This window comes from Anarhichas minor, unplaced genomic scaffold (assembly GCF_050575085.1).
Source record: "Anarhichas minor isolate MPS153535 unplaced genomic scaffold, ASM5057508v1 ptg000003l, whole genome shotgun sequence".
Classification (NCBI taxonomy): domain Eukaryota; kingdom Metazoa; phylum Chordata; class Actinopteri; order Perciformes; family Anarhichadidae; genus Anarhichas; species Anarhichas minor.
The window spans coordinates 13,100,403-13,118,808 of record NW_027466449.1 but is presented as its reverse complement, the minus strand read 5'-3'; the positions used below and the strand labels follow the sequence as shown (position 1 = coordinate 13,118,808).

General features: G+C 41.8%; 2 protein-coding genes across 4 annotated transcripts; one reads left to right on the top strand and one right to left on the bottom strand.

Annotated features, from left to right (window-relative positions):
* Positions 1-4: 4 nt before the first annotated feature.
* Positions 5-6,343, bottom strand: klhl12 (kelch-like family member 12). Of its 3 annotated transcripts, none has more exons than XM_076098751.1 (12): positions 6,025-6,341; positions 5,126-5,352; positions 4,421-4,574; positions 3,791-4,008; positions 2,885-3,034; positions 2,668-2,782; positions 2,460-2,566; positions 2,176-2,371; positions 1,934-2,092; positions 1,526-1,624; positions 1,254-1,440; positions 5-990 (listed from the first exon to the last, which is right to left on the bottom strand). In XM_076098751.1, the coding sequence occupies exons 2-12, from the start codon at positions 5,306-5,308 to the stop codon at positions 864-866; spliced, it is 1,695 nt and encodes a 564-aa protein (XP_075954866.1). In that variant the 5' UTR covers positions 5,309-5,352; positions 6,025-6,341; the 3' UTR covers positions 5-863. The 3 variants fall into 3 exon arrangements, with proteins under 3 accessions (XP_075954866.1, XP_075954868.1, XP_075954867.1); XM_076098753.1 differs by lacking the exon at positions 6,025-6,341 and adding an exon at positions 5,819-5,891; XM_076098752.1 differs by lacking the exon at positions 5-990 and having other exon boundaries at positions 1,255-1,440; positions 1,522-1,624; positions 6,025-6,343.
* Positions 6,344-6,496: 153 nt separating this feature from the next.
* On the top strand, positions 6,497-13,574 carry ptpn1 (protein tyrosine phosphatase non-receptor type 1). Its single transcript, XM_076098756.1, has 9 exons — positions 6,497-6,899; positions 8,060-8,150; positions 9,422-9,522; positions 10,173-10,271; positions 10,384-10,521; positions 10,630-10,839; positions 11,047-11,208; positions 11,338-11,498; positions 11,623-13,574. Exons 1-9 carry the CDS (start codon positions 6,843-6,845, stop codon positions 11,903-11,905), a joined length of 1,302 nt encoding a protein of 433 aa, XP_075954871.1. The 5' UTR covers positions 6,497-6,842; the 3' UTR covers positions 11,906-13,574.
* Positions 13,575-18,406: the final 4,832 nt, after the last annotated feature.

The following is an 18,406-nucleotide window of genomic DNA, read 5'->3' as shown; positions in this document are numbered from 1 at the left end:
CGCGTCAGTTCTCAGTGTGTTTATTCACTTCCCAGGCAACAATGATGTCAGGACTCCGTGTCCTACACGTACATTTTCAGATTTATAAGCGGAGGAAGAAAAAATAAAAATAAAAATCACATGCACCTCATACTTATTACTTTTGTGATCTTTTAGGGACAAAATAATCAAAGTCAACTGGTACAATTCAGTCATTTTCTAAAACAATATTGATCTCTAAATATATATTTTGAGAGCAACGATAAGTATTAAACCTTCTGTATGAAAGCGATTTCGATCTAAAAGCACTGTTTACAGAAGGAATTACAAAAAGGGTTGAATTACTGACCCATTAATGACCTCGCAAACGCTAAATGAGTACACTCGATAATAAGCCGATGTGCTGTGACTGTCATCAGAGTCACATGGGAGGCAACACGGATGTTCACTGGTTGATGGAGGCCAAAGTCATAAGGCATATAGCAGCAACCGGAGTCGACATCAACTCCATCTTTTTCTGTGTTTCTGATGAGTAGAAATATATTGCACTTTGAAGACAAACTGAAAAAATAATCTCACAGGTAACGACAGCAACAAGTACCACCGAAGAGTCATGCAAGTGGCGATGGGCTCGTCGGAGGCCTCTTTTGAGGTGAACTCTACCCCCGATCTCTGTCGCACAGTCCGTCTGTCGCAGGGTTGACCGTCCGTCAGATAAGGCAGCCCAAACGGCTGCACCTATTCTCCTTTTTTGAGAGTAAACATTTGCATACTGGCGATCAAACATCTCCCTTTGTTTGGCTCTGTATTTAGTGGCATTTTAGCAAAGTCTAGCTGCCTGTCCACCCCCGTCTGCTTTTTCCTCTTGTGGTTCTCGGCAAAGATCACTTTTCTCGTAGAACACAGACGCCTGCGTCGCATCGCTGCGTCGCCATCGAGGTGACGACCTCCCAGGAGTCGACGACCGGGTCGTAACATTCAATGCTGCTGAGGAGAGAGTTCCCATCATATCTAGAGACAGAGAGATGTGAGACAAACAGATAATCAGCACTGCTCAGTCGAGAATGATGTGCCACAATTATAGGTATCCAGATACACTTGATGAGTTATCAGATAACAAGAGAATCAGATAAAAGTGTTAGAATACACTTAAAGATCTTAAGGGATAGCGTCACAATTCTAGCCGGGTCAGGGTTTTTCCTGCAGCATGTGAGGTTTATACTGAGATTATCCTTTAAACCCAGTGTCACAGAAAGAGGGACATCCTTTCTCACCCGGCGATGGCGTAGAGACGTCCTCTGAGGACGGTCGCTCCTACGTAACACCGAGGAGTCGTCATACTGGCTACAGTGGTCCAATAGTCTGTTCTGATGTTGTAGACCTCGACAGAGTCGAGGTGTGAAACACCATCAAAGCCTCCCACCACATAGATGTGGTCGTTGAGTAAAGCCACACCAGCGCCTGAAAGCAGTAGGAAGGTCTCAGACAAACAGCAGCAGCACACAGTGAGCTGGAATACTTCACTGCATTCTGTTTTCTTACCTACCTGACCGCTTGGTGGCCATAGGTGTGACACTTGTCCAGTGGCCCGTGTGCGGGTCGTACCGCTCCACTGAGTTCAGGATATTTAGTCCATCATATCCACCTGTGAGGAAATACAAGGAAAATGTAAAAAAGTGTAATGGACAAGTCTATAGACAGATGAACTGAATCACCTATCAAGAATTTTACTTAACAAGTTTACTTTTGGAGAAATTAATTTTAGAGCTTTGAAGCGCCTGACAGACGAGAGTAGGAAGAGAATGTGAAGCTACATGAGTCCGGGATTTATGTTCGCTTTAATGGTATCATTTCCTGTTTCACTTTTATGATAGAATGGCTAACCCAAACTCTAACCCTTCTCTTTGGATTAATATTATCTCAGTCAAAGTTATAAAACATTATCTGTCCATACCTAGACAGTATATAAGTCCACTTGCCACCACTAGACCAGCTCCTTCTCTAGCTGTCTGCATATCTCCCAGCATGCTCCACTGGTCAATGTTTGGGTCGTATCGCTCCATGCTGGTGTGACGCCGGCTGCCATCGAAGCCACCGGCAACATAGATCATGTCTGCCGTGAATAGAAGCAAAATAGTATGTACCTTTCTGAGAGATGAGAAACCATACAAATCGATCGAACAGAAACACGCTCACCTCCGAGTGTCGTGGCTCCAGCGAGGCCACGGCGCACATTCATGGTGGCGACGGTGTACCAAACACCGTCCTCGTCCGCGGTGTAGTCCAGGCACTCCACGGAGCTGAGCCTCGACCGGCCGTCGTAGCCTCCGATCACATACACTCGGTCGTGGAGAGACACCGTGGCGACGTAACGCCTTTTCCGTGCAATGTTCTAATCAAGACACACCTGTCTGTATTAGTCACACCCACTGGGATAAAAAAAACATCACAATGCTCTCTTTGAAATATTCAATACTTACAGGAAGGGAGCTCCATTCTTGTGTTTTCGGATCATATTTCTCAACTATGTCTATTGGCGATTGCTGGCTGCCAAAACCGCCTATAACCAACAGGACTTCTTTGGCACCTGAAAAAAAAACCATAAATCACTTTTACTATCCGTGTTGATTACAGAGCAGTTATATAGGAGACAAGCTTATAGCGAAACTGCTTCTAAAGGATTCCCACCTAATCTAGCTTGTGTGCGTGGGCCCTGCATCTCACTCCTCAGCTCCGGTCTTAAGTGGAATTTCTTGGCTTCATCAACAAGGTCTCGACACGGCAGGCTACACCGAATGAGGGGCTGCAACATGTCGAAACGTGCATAATTATGGTGGTATCTGTGATAAATACTTCCAACACATAATCCACGCTTGGCGTGCGATTACATTGTCGCCTGGCTCACCTCGGCATCAATGACATCCGTGATGTAGCGGGGGGTCAGGAGCGGCATTCGGACAAACTGGAGCAAGTCTGGCAGGTAGGGCTCTCGCTCTTTCCGGTTGTGTTTGACCCAGTTCAACACGGCTTCAAACACAGGCTCCTCTGAGTCCACCTGCATACAGACAGCACATACAGTCATGAGGAGTTACAGCTACATTTAAGCCTGTAAATACACATATTAATCAAACACCTCGCTGACAAACTGCAGGTTAAAGATGTTGCACAATATTCATTTGTGATGCAGCCACTCTTGCAAAGACACAACGTGCAACAATGCAGTCTGCTGTAGGTTTAAACAAGCCATGAATTCCTCACGTGAGGAAGACGACACAAAGTTTTACTGAGGTCAAATTATGCGTGACAGGGATTTCCATGTATGGTCTCTAGATTTATTCTAAAAACAACAGAAATGACAGGAGGAACTACGAGAGAGATGTGATGATGTATAAATCAGCTCTATGATAATAACTATGTTTTAACAAAGCAAGGTGTGTGGTTGGAAACAGGAATTCCCTGAGAACAAGGCATCAGGTTTTCTTCACTGCAACTTCTTTGTCAGCGCAATCCACAAAAGTGAAAGGAATTAAGGGGGGGGGGGCTGACTGAGACTACAGCAGGTTGGTGCTTGCTCTTCTCTTTTCACACTCAGTTGTTTGAAAGACAATAAGAAAGCTGTGAAAGTCAGTTGACACTAAATTATTTTAGTCGAGTTGCTTTTCAGACATGTTAACACCAATTCTAACCATAACAGTTGTGGTTTCAGGTATTTCAAATAACATATAGTTCTCTAAAGTACTCATTGACAACAGATCAAGCAGCCTCCACGCTACAACTGACAATAAGGTTTTAAAACATCCGGTTTTCATACCTGGATTTCATCACATTTTATGAGCTTTTCAACTTCTGTCTGGCTGAGCAGCATGTACTCCTCGTGCTGAACCACCTCAGAGAAATGCTTCTGGGAGAAGAGCTCGGCCGCCTGCATCAGGTCGAGGCAATTGTGAGTTTCTGCAAAGTCCCGAATACCCAGGCAGTTGGTTGGATCGAGCTGACCCTCCAAAAAATCACAACACGCTCGTTTCACGCCTGAGGAAAACAAAGACACGTTTGATAAAGTCATTCAATAAGTTAAGACTTTTTAAAGAACACATAGATGCAACACATAGACCTGTTTTAAGATAAGTTTTTGTTAAAACAGTTATATTTGACAATGTACTCCCTGGTTTGCTACAGGTCTGATGGTGCAGACTGAGACTCCACTAAAAAGGACTAAACAACCTCCTACAAACACATCATGCTGTCGTAACAATAAAACTACCTTTTAATACTCTCTAAGACTTTTTATTTGGGGAAACTGAATTAAATGCTTGACAAGTTCTGCAGATACCCTCTGCCTATACTCACAACGATATCAGCTGTCTTGAGCACACACACACACACACACACACACACACACACACTTCTCAAATGAAGGTATGGCCGACACTTCTGAACCTACCTTTGAGCTGCAGTAAGCACGCTGCAGGGAGCAGTTCTTGTACGTTCTCCACTGTGACTAGCACCGTCTCTGTGTACACAAAGTCCAACAAGATCTCCATAGTCGCTGCAGTCAGCCCCTGAATGTCCACAAAAGACTTCCCCTTCTCTGCAAGCTGCAGGGCCACAAAAACAGAGTCAGGTACGATGACAAGAAACGTCTCATTTAGGGATTAGTAATCTGCATCGGGTATTATCTAGAACTGTCTCGTTAACTGTGTTGTTTCAGTAAAGACAAACACTGCCTTATTCTTCATATGTGTTTACTATCTATGTTTTTGTCATCCTGATTGTCTATACTGTCATTTTACTTGTTGGTCTATTCTGTGTCCACGACATCTGTTGCATGTGTGAAGGATCTCTTCTCAGCTGCTCTTACGGGGGTTACTTTCATTTTTTTTCTTGTTAAAGTTCATTATGGGGAGAGTTTTTCCTTTTTCCGAATCAGGAGTTCGAGGGACAGAGGATGCAATATGCTGTACAGCTCTTGAGGTAACTTTTGTGGACTGCAAAAATAAAAATTTACTTCACTTCACTTTACTTACCTTTTCCGTGCCTGAGAATAGATATCGTTCTACTCTTAATTCTTATGTAACTTTCCCTGTAGAGGTAAATAATAGTCACAAGTCAACATATTTCTAAGCACTCAGAACAGTTCTAGTATTACCTCACTGGTGAACATGGCACAGAAGTAGTCACTGCAGGCGGCCAAGACGATCCGGTGAGCGGGAAAGTCTGTGTTCTCCACCCTCAGAGTGATGTCACAGAGCGTGTTGCTCTTGCGAAGTGAGTTCATGGCGTTGAGGATGGATTTGGCGTGGGAGTTGGTCATGATGTCTTTGGGAGCCATGCTGCCCTGACAATCTCTCAAGGATCTCAAACTACTCCAGGAATCTAAAATAGATAGATAAGCTTTGTTTTGAATGATCGTCACAACACATATTTATCAGAGCCACTGTATCTGTCATCCTTTGGTGAGTGTGTGCGTGTATATGTGTGCATTAAATGTGTGTCTAAGATTCAAGCCTGTGTTGCATGCTGACAAAAACAATGGATAGTTTTTAGGTGTGACAAGTTAGAAAGCCCGAGAAACAAAGATGGAAGTATATTCAAGTACTGAACATCAGTACTGTTTAGAGGTATTGGTGCTTAATTTGAGTATTTCCAATTTGTGAGATTTTCTTCTTGCAAATCATATGGAAAACTAATAAAAACAATCTCAATACTTACAATTTAGATACATAAATAAATATATATTGTATGCTAATAATTGAGTTGTTACTTTACCGACATTTTTGAATGCAGGACTTTAACTTTGAAGTGAGTAATTTGGCATTGTGGTATTGCTAATGCAACTTACCGTTAAAAGATTTGAATACTTTTTCCACCACTGGGAGGCAATAACTACAGCTACACATTAGCAAGCAGCAGCCAGCGACAGCTGAGGGCTAACGCCAACGCTAGACAACAACTAGGAAAACACAGGCACGTAAAGTGAGCCGACGGCCAGAGGACAACATATGAAGCGACACACACAGAAGAACTTGTCAAGGATGTGTATAGTACCTGTCGCAGCAGTAACGCTGACTCAAAACGTCTAGCTGAGTTGCGTTGCTAGCTAACGTTAGTAGCACCAAAGTCCCTTGTCCCAGCTCCTGCTGTCAGTCACACTGTGGAGAGAAGCCACTGAACTACAGCTAATCCATGGTGACCTTTGGTGGGTCACACTGTGCGCCGCCTGCTCAAAGACATTTAAGTCTAAAACGCCCCAAAAAATAATATCATATCATCCCCGGTCACGAGTTTTAACCAGCTAGAACATTTCGTTGAGTAAACTGCAGCAGGTCACAGCAGCAGAGACTCCACAGATTGGACGTAAACAGACCATTACGTGAGTGTACGCGCGCGCGCTCGCGGAGCCGGACGCGTCACGTTCCACACACACACACAAGACGACTTCCGCTCGTGTTCACTGGTCTGCCCGTGCAGCTGCCGTTAGAATCGGTAAAGTGACTATTTCTCACGAATAAAGTTACACAATTCTGGTTTTATGAGGATTTTAAAATCCCGATGTACACCCGGAAAACCCGGTGCGGATTATAAACTCTTAAACATACACACTGCTCTTTTTTAGCCACCGGCGGCTGCTCGGTGTGGGAGGAGCCAGCGGCGTGTTTCCGCTAACACCAGGCCGACGGAGGTAACACGGTAATCTATGCCGTCGTACTGAGAATTACAGGATATTGACGGAACAATTAGCAGTTACTGCGGGACAGTGTTCGAGTACAGATTGTTTAACCGCCGGGGAGCTGCGGTTGTACATTTCTGGAGAAGGAGAAGAAGAAGGAGAAGAAGAAGAAGGAGTGGCAGCTGGACTGTCAGCAATGGAAGCCGAGTTTCGGGAAATCGATGAAAACGGGAGTTGGACCGCCATCTACCAGGTAGGACCTCTCCGGCACGATCAAGGTGGAAACGGACTGTTAGTGGAGCTTTAGTGGCCGCTTTTTAGGCCACATTATAGCCAATGCACACGAGTGTGCAGCAGCGGAGCGACCGTTTAATGTTTGTTTTAAGTCCGTGTTCCGCCTGCTCGGATCAATCCGATGATTGATGTGTCTGCCTGGGTCTCAAGCACCCCCCTCCCCCATCACCAAACTGTTATATTATTGTACATTTAATACAAATTGTACTTCGAGTCCGTGTTGGAAAAAAGTACTCAGATTTTTTACTTGAGAAAAAGCAGCAATTCCACAGTTGAAAAAATATTGTGTTGCAAAAAAAGTCCTGCATTCAAAATTACTAAAGTATTATCATCATAATATACTTGCAGTACCGAACATTAAAGTACTCATCATGTAGTATGACTTACTTAAGAATAATATGTAACCGGATTATGATTATTGATGGATTAATGTGTAAACATCACCGATGTTGCAGCCGGTACATGTGGAGATAATTTCAACTACTTTATATACATCTGGGTAGTTTAACCTTTAATAATGCATCATAATACATTGGTTGGTTCATATTCTATATTTATAACAGGAATCTGCAAAGTAACTAATGTAAACAAATAAATGTAGTGCAGTAAAAAGTATGTTATTGGCTTCCAAATTGTAGTGGAGTATAAACAGGTTAGTTGGGCCTAGTGTGAGATGGAAATACTCAAATAAGGTAAAAGTACCTCAAAACTGTACTTAAGTACAGGATTGAGTAAACGTACTTCCATCACTTCCTCGGATTCTTTCTTTATGGGTTGCACAGTTTATTACACAAAAAAATCCATTAATTACAACTCGGTGTGGATCAGGTGTTATTATTATATCTTCACAGTTTATTCAGTCATGTGGGTGCATTACAATGTTCATGACACACACACACACACGAGTATGACACTTTCAGGGGGTTGGAATTGTTTTTAGAATTCATAGAAATGTTTTCAATAAAGGAAGCAGCCCCCTCCCCCCCTCCCCTCAAGATCCATTACAGTATTCAGCTTAAAGCATCCAACAGCCATGGAGACACAGTCTGCAACATGTTACATCAGACCTTTGATGTTATGTTAATGTTACTCTATATATTTTTTTTTATTCTGCCACAGGAGATTCGCCAGCAGTCATGTGAACTCCCGTGCAAAGTTGCCAAATTGCCTGAAAACAAGAACCGGAACCGCTACAGAGACGTTAGCCCGTGTAAGTAGCTCTTCTGTCTGATCGCACCGAACGGAGCAGATTCCGATGTTTAAAACATTCCTTTAAATGGATGACCGCCCTGTAATCTGCTAGTTCATGTTGAAACATCAGCCAGTGGTGAGTTATTGTTTGAAGTTACAGCAGCAGCATCAACAGAGTCTTCCTCAGTGGAGTGTTATACAAACGGCTTACTGCTGTTTGACCTCAGTCATTTGAAATAACACAATGTCAGTATTACACAATAGGCAGAGGGTTGCATCACTGGGGATCGACGTCATAAAAGACGTGACTTCCAGTTCATAACTTTTGGCCTCTTTACTGTGAATTTATTACGGTTGTTAATTGTACATGTTGGTACGGCAACATGATAATCATCTTTAATTAAAACCAACTTGTTCAGGCTGGCTTTTATGTGATCGTCAATGACATTTAACAACATCAGAGTGAATGTACCGGGTCAGCGCAACAGAACATTTGCTCCCATATTCCAGACTAGACAAATAATTAAACACATGAGTACCGAGACAAAAGAAACGGGAGGAAATTAACTACACCAATTTGTTCCAATAATCTTAAACCAACAATACAGTCGGACAAGTTTAAAACACTTTTCATCAAGTTAGAGTTGATCACCCGTCGGTACATATCTCAGTAGATTTTATTCCTTCAAGCACTTTGTAAACATAAGAAACATTTAAATACATTTAATTGTTATTATATATATTTAATGCTCAGCTAGCCCCACAGACCCACTGCTTTGAACTACAGGTTTGTCTTTTCATGTGAGAATAACTATTCAGTGTTTCAAATGAATCATTATTCACCAGAATGTTTTTTTTCTGCAACGTCACAATGCCACAGCTGAATGTTGCTTCCTCTTTTTCACACTGAATCATTTATGCAAATACTTACTGTGTGTGTGCCGTCAAGTGTGTAAACGTTTGAAAATCTGTATCCTGTAACTTGTTCATGCCGTTTAACTTAAATGCTTAAGTTATGTTAAATGCTAACATATGTTAAATGCTAACATAAGTTAAATGTTAAATGTTAAATGTTAAATGTTAAATGTTAAATGCTAACATAAGTTATGTTAAATGCTTAACTTAAATGCTCTTTCAGTGGATGTATCAACAACAGTTTGACGTCAAAGACAGACTCGTCACGTGTTCCCAGCAGCTGTGTCGGGCTGATCTGTCGTCCCCTGAGGGGTGGTGACATGTTGGAAACATACAAGCTTATTTTCATGTTTCTTCTTTTCATCCTCTCCTAAGTTGACCACAGCAGAATATGTCTGCAGCTGGGAACCAATGACTACATTAATGCCAGCCTAATAACGGTAGAAGAGGCACAGAGGAAGTATATCCTCACTCAGGTAAGCAAGACTCAGCACACTCCTCTGTACAGCAATGATCCACCCATATTCAGAAAACATACCACTTATTACTATTATTATATGAGATTAGACGATATCTATTTATACTTTTGAACAACCATGATGCAAGTATGCGTAAGGAAATGGGCGGTAGTGCTGCCTGTGCTTTGAAGCATGCAAGGGAGGACTTCATTATGAAGTCAGAGAGATTTAGCCTGCCTTCATTGATGCATATGTGGTGGACAAATTAATAGAAACACCTGTCGGTACAACACGCTACAAACTACATCCTCCAAAATGTTCATAAAGTCGACATCTCTAGAACAGTTTGAATAAAAACAGATGATAACCTTCATGAAGTTTAGATTTATTGCCGCTGTACTTAATAAACTGAGTGTGAAAACATTTAACTAATGGTTTATAGGCTGATTATTAATGCATGTGTCAATGACCAAATCCTCCTGTGGGAACGCACAAGTGGAGGCTGGTGTATAGAAAGATAATAAAAGGCAGTATAATAAAGCCATATTTTAAAATAATCTTCACAGGAGGAATTGGTATGCTCAGCGATAACAAATGCTTTGCTGAGATCTTTGAATAGATGCACTGTTTTTATTTACTTATACTGAGAATAAAATCCTCTCTTTCAGGGACCCCTTCCAAATACATGTGGCAACTTCTGGGAGATGGTGTGGGAGCAGAGGACCCGCGCTGTCGTGATGCTGAACCGAGTCATAGAGAAAGGATCTGTGAGCGGTGGCTTCTTTCCTCACTCGATTGTTTGCCCCCATGACATCATTGCTTTTGTCTTTGGGTTATGTGTAATGTGCCCCCCCCCCCCCCCCTTTGTTTTGGTTTTAGGTCAAATGTGCCCAATATTGGCCACACAGAGAGGAGAGAGATGCTGTCTTTGAAGATGCCAATTTCAAGCTCAGCCTCATGTCAGAAGAGATCAAGTCGTACTACACAGTCCGTGAGCTGGAGCTGGAAAATCTGTCGGTAAGTTTAAAGTAGACATGCTTTCAGCCTTTTAATACTCCGTGCCTCCGTCCTGGTCTCTTCTATAATCTTTTAATTTTTCCTTCCACGTCTTATCTTCCTTTCCAGACTAATGAGACTCGTGAGGTTTTACATTTTCACTACACCACCTGGCCTGACTTTGGGGTACCAGAGTCTCCGGCCTCCTTCCTTAACTTCCTGTTCAAGGTGCAGAAGTCGGGTTGCCTGAATTCCGACCAGGGACCAGTGGTGGTGCACTGCAGCGCCGGCATCGGACGCTCTGGGACCTTTTGTCTCGTGGACACGTGCCTGTTATTGGTCTGTACAGAGCTCTGCTATTATGACATCATGATGTCATACCTATCATGTCTGCAGAAATAGAATAAGACTAAATTCCTTGATCATTGTTACGAGCAACCAGTCATGAAGACTGTAAACGGTCTGACTCAAGTAGCTGTAGAACTCCACAATTATAGTTATGACTCGAGACTGTTGTGTACGAAATGTTTTTGCTGTGTTGCGTAGATGTCCAGCCGTAAGGACCCGTCTTCAGTGCGTATTCGTGACGTGCTGCTGGAGATGCGACGCTATCGCATGGGCTTGATTCAGACAGCAGATCAACTTCGATTCTCCTACCTAGCCGTCATTGAAGGTGCCAAGTATATCAAGGGAGACACATCTCTGCAGGCGAGTCCTCCCTCCTCCAGTTCATCTTCTTTTCAATTTAAGGAATTCATCAATTGGGTGTTATGTTAAGTACAAATTGTTTTTATGAAAGTATTTTTGCAAATAAAAGTATTTTGTTTTTTCCTCAAGGAGTCCTTGAAAGAGAAATCAAACGAGGAAGAGGACCCTCCAGAGTTCACCCCCCCGCCTCCTCTTCCTCCTCCTAGAGACCCTCAAAACGGCAAAGTTGAGCCGTCCTTCTTTCCCGAAAATGATGAGATCATCAAACAGACGGAGATCCGCAGTCTCGGGTAATCATCCAAATAATGTTATTTGGTCGGGTTTTGGAGGGCACTCAACTACTAGTTTACTTTCAAACTTAAAAACCAAGTTGCTTGGGAACGTTAAAGCTTTACTCTGCTCTCCTCTACTCAGGTCCTCACAAGAGCCGGAGCTGCGAAAGAGGAACATTGCTGCACCCGAGCCTCCTCCTGACGGTGCTGATCAGCTCCATGGCCACATCGGAATGGAAGATCACGACTCCAAAGCTCCAATGAAATCCCAGCAGCAGGAGACGGAGGAGCAGGAGTTGGCAGTGGAGCCGCCAAAGGAACGCTCTCCGGTGCCGGGGACGTGGTCCCCTCTACTAACCAACGTGTGCCTGTGCACGGCCCTGGCTCTCGGTGCTTACGTCTGTTATCGAGCCTGTTTCCACTGATGTCTGTCCCTCCTCCTCCTCTCTGTTGCTCTCTGTCTCTCCACTGATGTCGCAAAGTGGACTAGGCTGCCCAATCGGCCTGCTTTGACTTTGGGTTTACTCTACGAGTGAGTGGATTATTTGGACTTCAGCAGATTCAGGTTCACTCGTTTATTTGACAGAAGCAGTGTGAAGGGGGGTTGCCTTGTTGGGAATAACCCCACCCAAACGTTCTTTCAATACGTCATCATGAATGCTCAGGGCCTTAGCTTTTCAGGGGTCACATCCCAAATACGTGTGCCGACTTAAACACAGACGATACGTGTCTGTTGAGGAAAAAGGGTTTGTTTTCACTGAACCAGGATGAATGGCCTGTGAGCACCATTTTTACTCGTGTCTCCTCTCTTATTTACCAAATGACACTTGTATGTGTTCTTCCATTTTAACCCTTACTATGGTGTCCGTTAGGATTTCAAATTTATTTTTTTTTCTCCACCGTTTCTTTGTTTTGTGTACCCACATGATCAGAAATCATAGAGCCAGATTTTTGAGCAGAAACCTTTTTGTTGTGGTTCAATATTGAACCCGACAGTAAGGTGAAGGATGTGAAAGTAAGAGGGAAGATAAGAGATGCATGCCGGGGTGGGCATTGAATTATCTGTCCTCACTTGTGGCCTGTGTAGGTTTGCAGGAGGCCCGCTGATTGAGTACATAAGAGTATATGTGTGTGTGAGTGTGTATGGACATTTGCACGAGTGGTAGTTAGTGGAGCTTTCTACTGATGCTTTTTTTCTCCAACATTTTTCAGTACGTCAAATGTGAGATGGAGACTGAGTTGCCTCCTGGTAATTGATTCCCTCTGCGTTTTCTCTCCCTGGTGGCTCAACAGTGACACAGAAAAGTCTTTTTCAAAAGAAAATGGTGCAGGCACAGGGTGGTTTGTCTCTTTCTCCATCTGCGTGGCATTCATAAATTGACAGTGGGGAAAAATCTTGCCAGTAGAATGTGTAACACAACCTGAATGACACTGTTGTACCTTTTTACGTGTGTTAAGTTACACACAAGAATGCCATCTTATTGAGACACAAAGTAGCTAACACCCAACTCCTTTCGCCAGCAATAACAAATACATAATGATGTGTCACTCTTTACTTTGTCAAACTCTTGAGTTTGAATGGGGAACCAGGGTCTTTTGAACAAACCAAAAATCAAACACCAGCACAGGGATGAAAACAATACACTGTAGCAATGAACCGTTGTATCATGGCGTGGCCCTGAGCTGGCAATATTGTTTTGTAGGATTACATTTTATTTTTATTTTTTTTTAGCATGCCGCATTTGTGAATCAACAGGTTTGTCCTAAGAAGAGATTAGCTAAACTGCTAGCATTCAGTTTACCTTTGTGACTCGACAAAGTTCAGTACACGAGCCCGACCGCTGTACTTTTCTTTAGAATGTATAAGCGTCCTCAACAAGGACACACCCTTATTAGATATATATATTTTTTTTCAAATCAGGTTTCAATGTTCTGAGTTATATTTTGTTCTGCTTAAGCAAGGGTTTAACTCTCAGCACCCGTGCAGCCATCGCACCAGGTTTTCCTGTTTTTCTACTTATGCTGAGCTCAAAAACATGTATTTTTTTATTTACATTTGTTGTTTTACTTTTTAAATAAAACAAACTAAGTCTACTGTTGAGTTGTGCCGGTTTTTCCAACACATTTACATCTATCTAATTCTCACTTCTAGACTATGGTAATGACTATGCTAATACAATGTCATACATGACTGTGTGTGATGGTTTATAACTAATATATAAAACATTAGTAAATTATTTATTAATAATAATAAAGCCAACATTAGTTACAACTTATAAATCCTTTACAAAGGGTACCAAAATATCTCTAAGGATGTGTTAATGTTTTGTACTCTTATCGTGCACTTTACATTTCCTTTATTATATTTAACAATATGAGTACAGTGATGGAAAGTAAGTACATTTACTAAAGTACTGTACATAGATGCATTGTTGAGGTACTTGTACTCCTATATTTTTTTCACACATGTAGTTACTAGTTACTGAGCAGATTTATTACAAAACTAATCAATCAACTAATAAATTATAATGTATTGTTATATATTATCAATATATTAAGTATCTGAAATCTGCTCAACCTTAACCAGCTACAACATTTAAGTACACATTAATGGATCACTGACTAAATCCAATGATTATATTATTATATATATATATATATCAATAAATCAATCCTGCATAATGAGTACTTTCACTTTTGGTACTTATAACTTGACGTTAATACTTAATAAGGTTTTGAATGCAGGACATTTACTGGTGACAGTATTTTTACACTGTGGTATTGCTACTTGTATGTAAAAGATCTGAGTACTTCTTCCAGCTTTGTGAGTATTGATAATTCTCTGTTTCCAGATTCTGAGTGAGTAGTTTTAAACACCACCAGGTGGCGCTGCTGGACGGTAAAACTAGCAGGTTCCTGACTGCTAATATGGAGCCTTGTCTCTTACTGCAGCCCACTCTGTCTTGTTTTCTGTATTCAACCTGGGTTTGCTCAGCAATTACTTTGAATTTCCTAAGTACTTTAATTTACAGTAAATGTGAGTCATGAGTTCTCCTCTATTAGCAGAACCTCTCGTCTTTAAGGGGATTGTGATGTTGCATGCCACAAATATTGCTCTTTTTTTATTCATATTCTATTGGCTCTCAACTACACTAATGTGATTTTACATGACAAATACTACTATAGAATATAATAGTACTCAATTATTATAATTATTCTGACAGTTTGTTGTGAAAACACACCCAGAAAATGTTACGGCTGATGTCCAAACTGCTCCGCTGAGCCCAAGCATAAGTTTAGGCTAATTTGAGTGTAAAAGACCACAACAATAATGATCAGTGAACACTAAAGGGCGGAGGAACATGTCTTGACACATGCATTGCTTGAGTAAACTCCACCACACTGATATAGTACAGATGATTTGGCAACAGAGTCTTGGCTAGAACTTCCTGTTTGGGAAATAAGAGGCTCGTACGTGCTGTACAAGAATGCAACTTAAACAGAGTGAGTAATAGCACTCCCAACCACCGCTCTCTGCTGACGTCAAAGCTGGCAAGATAGAACACGCTGAACTCATCTAGGAAAACTACAATCAAGGTGTGACCGAGGACCGGAAGTCTTCTTAAAGCCACAGTTGTTTCAAACAGCAGACCGTCTGATCTGACAGTGTCGTGACTGTTTGTGGTTAAGAGTGTTGTCATGTTGTTACTTATTTTCAATTTATGTCATCCACCAAGGCCTGCACATATATAAATAATGTTTGTAAATTAGATGACATGTTAATGCTCTTTTCAGAATATGACAGTTTTGAAAAATGTCACTAATGACTAACAAATGTTATAAGTGCACTGCAGTGCCTCCTTGCTCAGCCTAATTGTGCATAATGCTGACTCCACACTCACAATCGACCCAGAAGGATATCTGCCCTGCCCTGCCCTGCCCTGCCCTGCTGACTCTTCCAGCACGTGTCCTCAGTTTAGTTATTAACCTGGAACTTCCCAATAGCTGGCCAGCTGTGAGGGTGGGTGGGGACGATCTTTGACTGTAAGCCTCTTTTGTAGCCTGCAGATCATTTGCGCAGGGAGCTGAGCAGGCATCAGGAAATTCCTGAATGTGAGGGGAGTCATATCTTTCCAAGTGTGACTCTGCAAAGTCTGAGTCAACATACACGCCAGAGTTGTTCAATGGAAGCCTGATACAAGGAAGTGCGAGTACGCTGTCAGGTGTACCATGTCTCTTCATGCCCTTATCATTTCAGAACTTACAAAAGAAAGGGGAGTGAGTGAGACATAGTCAGCCCTCAGTATCGACCGGTGGTGGAATGCAACTCAAAACATTTACTGAAGTACTGTACTTAAGTACAATTTTAAGGTATACTTCCGTACCGTATACTTCAATATGCTAAATACGAGGCTACAGCCAGCAGCCGGTTAGCATACTGTGACTTAACTGGAAACAGCTAGCGTGGCTCTGTCCAAAGGTGACAAAATCCACCTGTTTGTGCAAAGCTAAGCTAACTGGTTGTTCATATACAGACATGAGATTGGTATTGATCGTTGAAAAGCAGGGTCTAGTTTGGGCTCCTTGTAAGCTTTCTAAACATCTCCTATGGCTTAAATTAAATAACTGTTCAAGGCCCAAAACAGGTTTTTTTAGTATCAAATGTGTGGCCCCTCAGTTGTATCTTGTAACCCTTTAGAGGGGCCTGAACCCTAGGTTGGGAATCAGTAGACTAAACCATCCAACTGTATAGAACTATAGATAACAGAAGCTCCATCTCAACTAGTTACTACGGTAAAATGCTACTTAGGTATTAACAATCTAACAATGTGATAATATAGCACTTTCTGCAATACAAGCACTTTCACATCTGATGATATAAGTGCATTCTGCTGAAAGCAGGATTGTTTTTTTTGGTTAAAGAATGGTGAAAAAAAAACCACCCACTGTGTTGTTGTTCTCATTAAACTGCAGCCTCTCTTTCAGAGGTTGATATCTTTGGTTGCGTCTGTAGAGACTCTCACCCGTGAGCAGTTCCTGTTCCTGTTCCTGTCCCCCCCCTGGCTTCTGCTGTTGTGGACAAATCGTCAGACGTAGACACCGGCGTGACATAGGGTACTTTGACTGTCATTGGCTAAGTTCATGCATATAGGTCATATCGTAAATACCAAGAGGTTGGAGCTGGTGCTTCCCCTTGGTTCAAAGCTGCCGCATCCTTCCTTGACGTCGACATTGACATGTGGTCCACATGTAAACAAAGCTGGCTGACCTGCCTGCTTCACCGCAGATGTTACCGCGGTGTTCTTTTGGGTTATTGTTGATGTTTTTTCTTCGTAGCAACTGTGAAAAAAAAAAAGAAAAGAGGTTTGATTTTGATGCAGCACTGAGTCTGTGACAGAAGCGCACACACGTCAATGATTGTCTGTTTGTGACAACAACTTTTGTGAATGAGGTGAGAGGTAAGACGTGAACGTGAGGATGGTCACATAGTTAAGTTATTGTGGGTGGAACGCTTTCATCGCTGCCAACGTCCTTAACACTCCCTACTTCCTGTTGAGTAATCTGTACATGTCAAAAGCCCACACACGACTACTACTATTATGTCAAGGTATCTGTGATTTCATAAGTGTACAGCTGAGAATTTACTGTGCATTTTATTAACTTTGCAGCAACTTGGCAACAAAACAATGTTGTTTCTTTAAAAAAAATGATCTGTCAGGCTTTCTTACATGCAGTCACATGATCAGTGGGGAACAATCTGCCCACAGTTTTGTCTTCCTATCGTTGGTCTAAATATATATATATCCTCTCTAAACACACGTCTTATTATTTTCTCCCCCTCTTTTAGGTGGGGCTAACTTTTTGTTTAAATGGGAATTTAACTTTTCAGCTGAATAATTATCAATAATATTTCACACAAAGCTTTAGAATGACAAGTCAGCCAACAGCTGCTGTATAAATAAAATGTTAAACTTCTTGCAGAGCTGGTTCGATCAAACCACGTTCAACTTTCATCCCCTGATTTAATTAATATGTACAATTTACAGTAAGGGCCCTCATCCTGCTTTACGTTTGCACGACTGGTGGTGGCATTTCTTAAATGTGTTAAAAAGGACAAATTTTCACTTCCATATTACTCACAATTGCCAATGCCCAGTTGTCCAAATAAAACAGGATGTCAGACTAATTGAGCAGCGTGTCTGGTAATCTAGGAAAGTTTTAGTGGAGAGCTTTGAGGAATAGTGCAATGGGTTGAACTTTCAATATTAATAGAAACTGCAGCATTGTGAAAGACGAGTTGGATGTCTTCCTTTTGATAAAGTCTTGCAATGATGAACTCCGTAATAAATTACTGAGGTCTGCTTGTGTGTGAGCAGGAGCCAGTATGATAAAAGTACTAAATCAATGTTGACTCATCACTGCTGAGAAGGGACCCATTTCATCATGTGAGCTGACCCTGTGAATAGTTTGATCAATACTGATGCATCACATTTTAAGCGTTATATTTTGTGAGTCAAATCTGACTCTGTAACGTAATCAGTAACATTTTCTCTGTCAAATGAATGTATTTCCACAATGTTTTCCTCTGAAGTAGAAGTACACAGTGTCTAGTAGCTCATACAGCTGAGCTATCGTTTTAAGTGCTTTTGGGGCCTTTTGAAAGCTATTTTTGGTACAAAATGTCTAAATAATATAATTTAATATTTTTCATATCTAAACATCATAATAAAAGACAATTTGTGGAGTCTTTAGTTGGGGCTCCCAGGCCAAGGTTGCCTACGGTAAAGTCTGCCCCCCCCCCCCCAAGAGTGTATTTCACCTGTGTTTCTGACCGGGAGTAGCCGTGACTTGTGTGTGTGATGCAACTATGCCATGGCAGGTGTATTGCTCAGGACTCAAGGAAGCGCAGTGGTGAGTGTAAAATT

Excerpts from the sequence above, each read along its gene's own strand:
- klhl12 (XM_076098753.1), bottom strand. The coding sequence starts at position 5,876 with ATGTGTAGCTGTAGTTATTGCCTCCCAGTGGTGGAAAAAGTATTCAAA. Across the intron at positions 3,035-3,790 it reads TAAAATGTGATGAAATCCAG|GTGGACTCAGAGGAGCCTGT; the intron begins GTATGAAAACCG and ends GTCTGTATGCAG. Across the intron at positions 1,625-1,933 it reads TGGACTTATATACTGTCTAG|GTGGATATGATGGACTAAAT; the intron begins GTATGGACAGAT and ends ATTTCCTCACAG.
- ptpn1 (XM_076098756.1), top strand. The coding sequence starts at position 6,843 with ATGGAAGCCGAGTTTCGGGAAATCGATGAAAACGGGAGTTGGACCGCC. Across the intron at positions 11,209-11,337 it reads AGGGAGACACATCTCTGCAG|GAGTCCTTGAAAGAGAAATC; the intron begins GCGAGTCCTCCC and ends TTTTTCCTCAAG. Across the intron at positions 11,499-11,622 it reads ACGGAGATCCGCAGTCTCGG|GTCCTCACAAGAGCCGGAGC; the intron begins GTAATCATCCAA and ends TCCTCTACTCAG.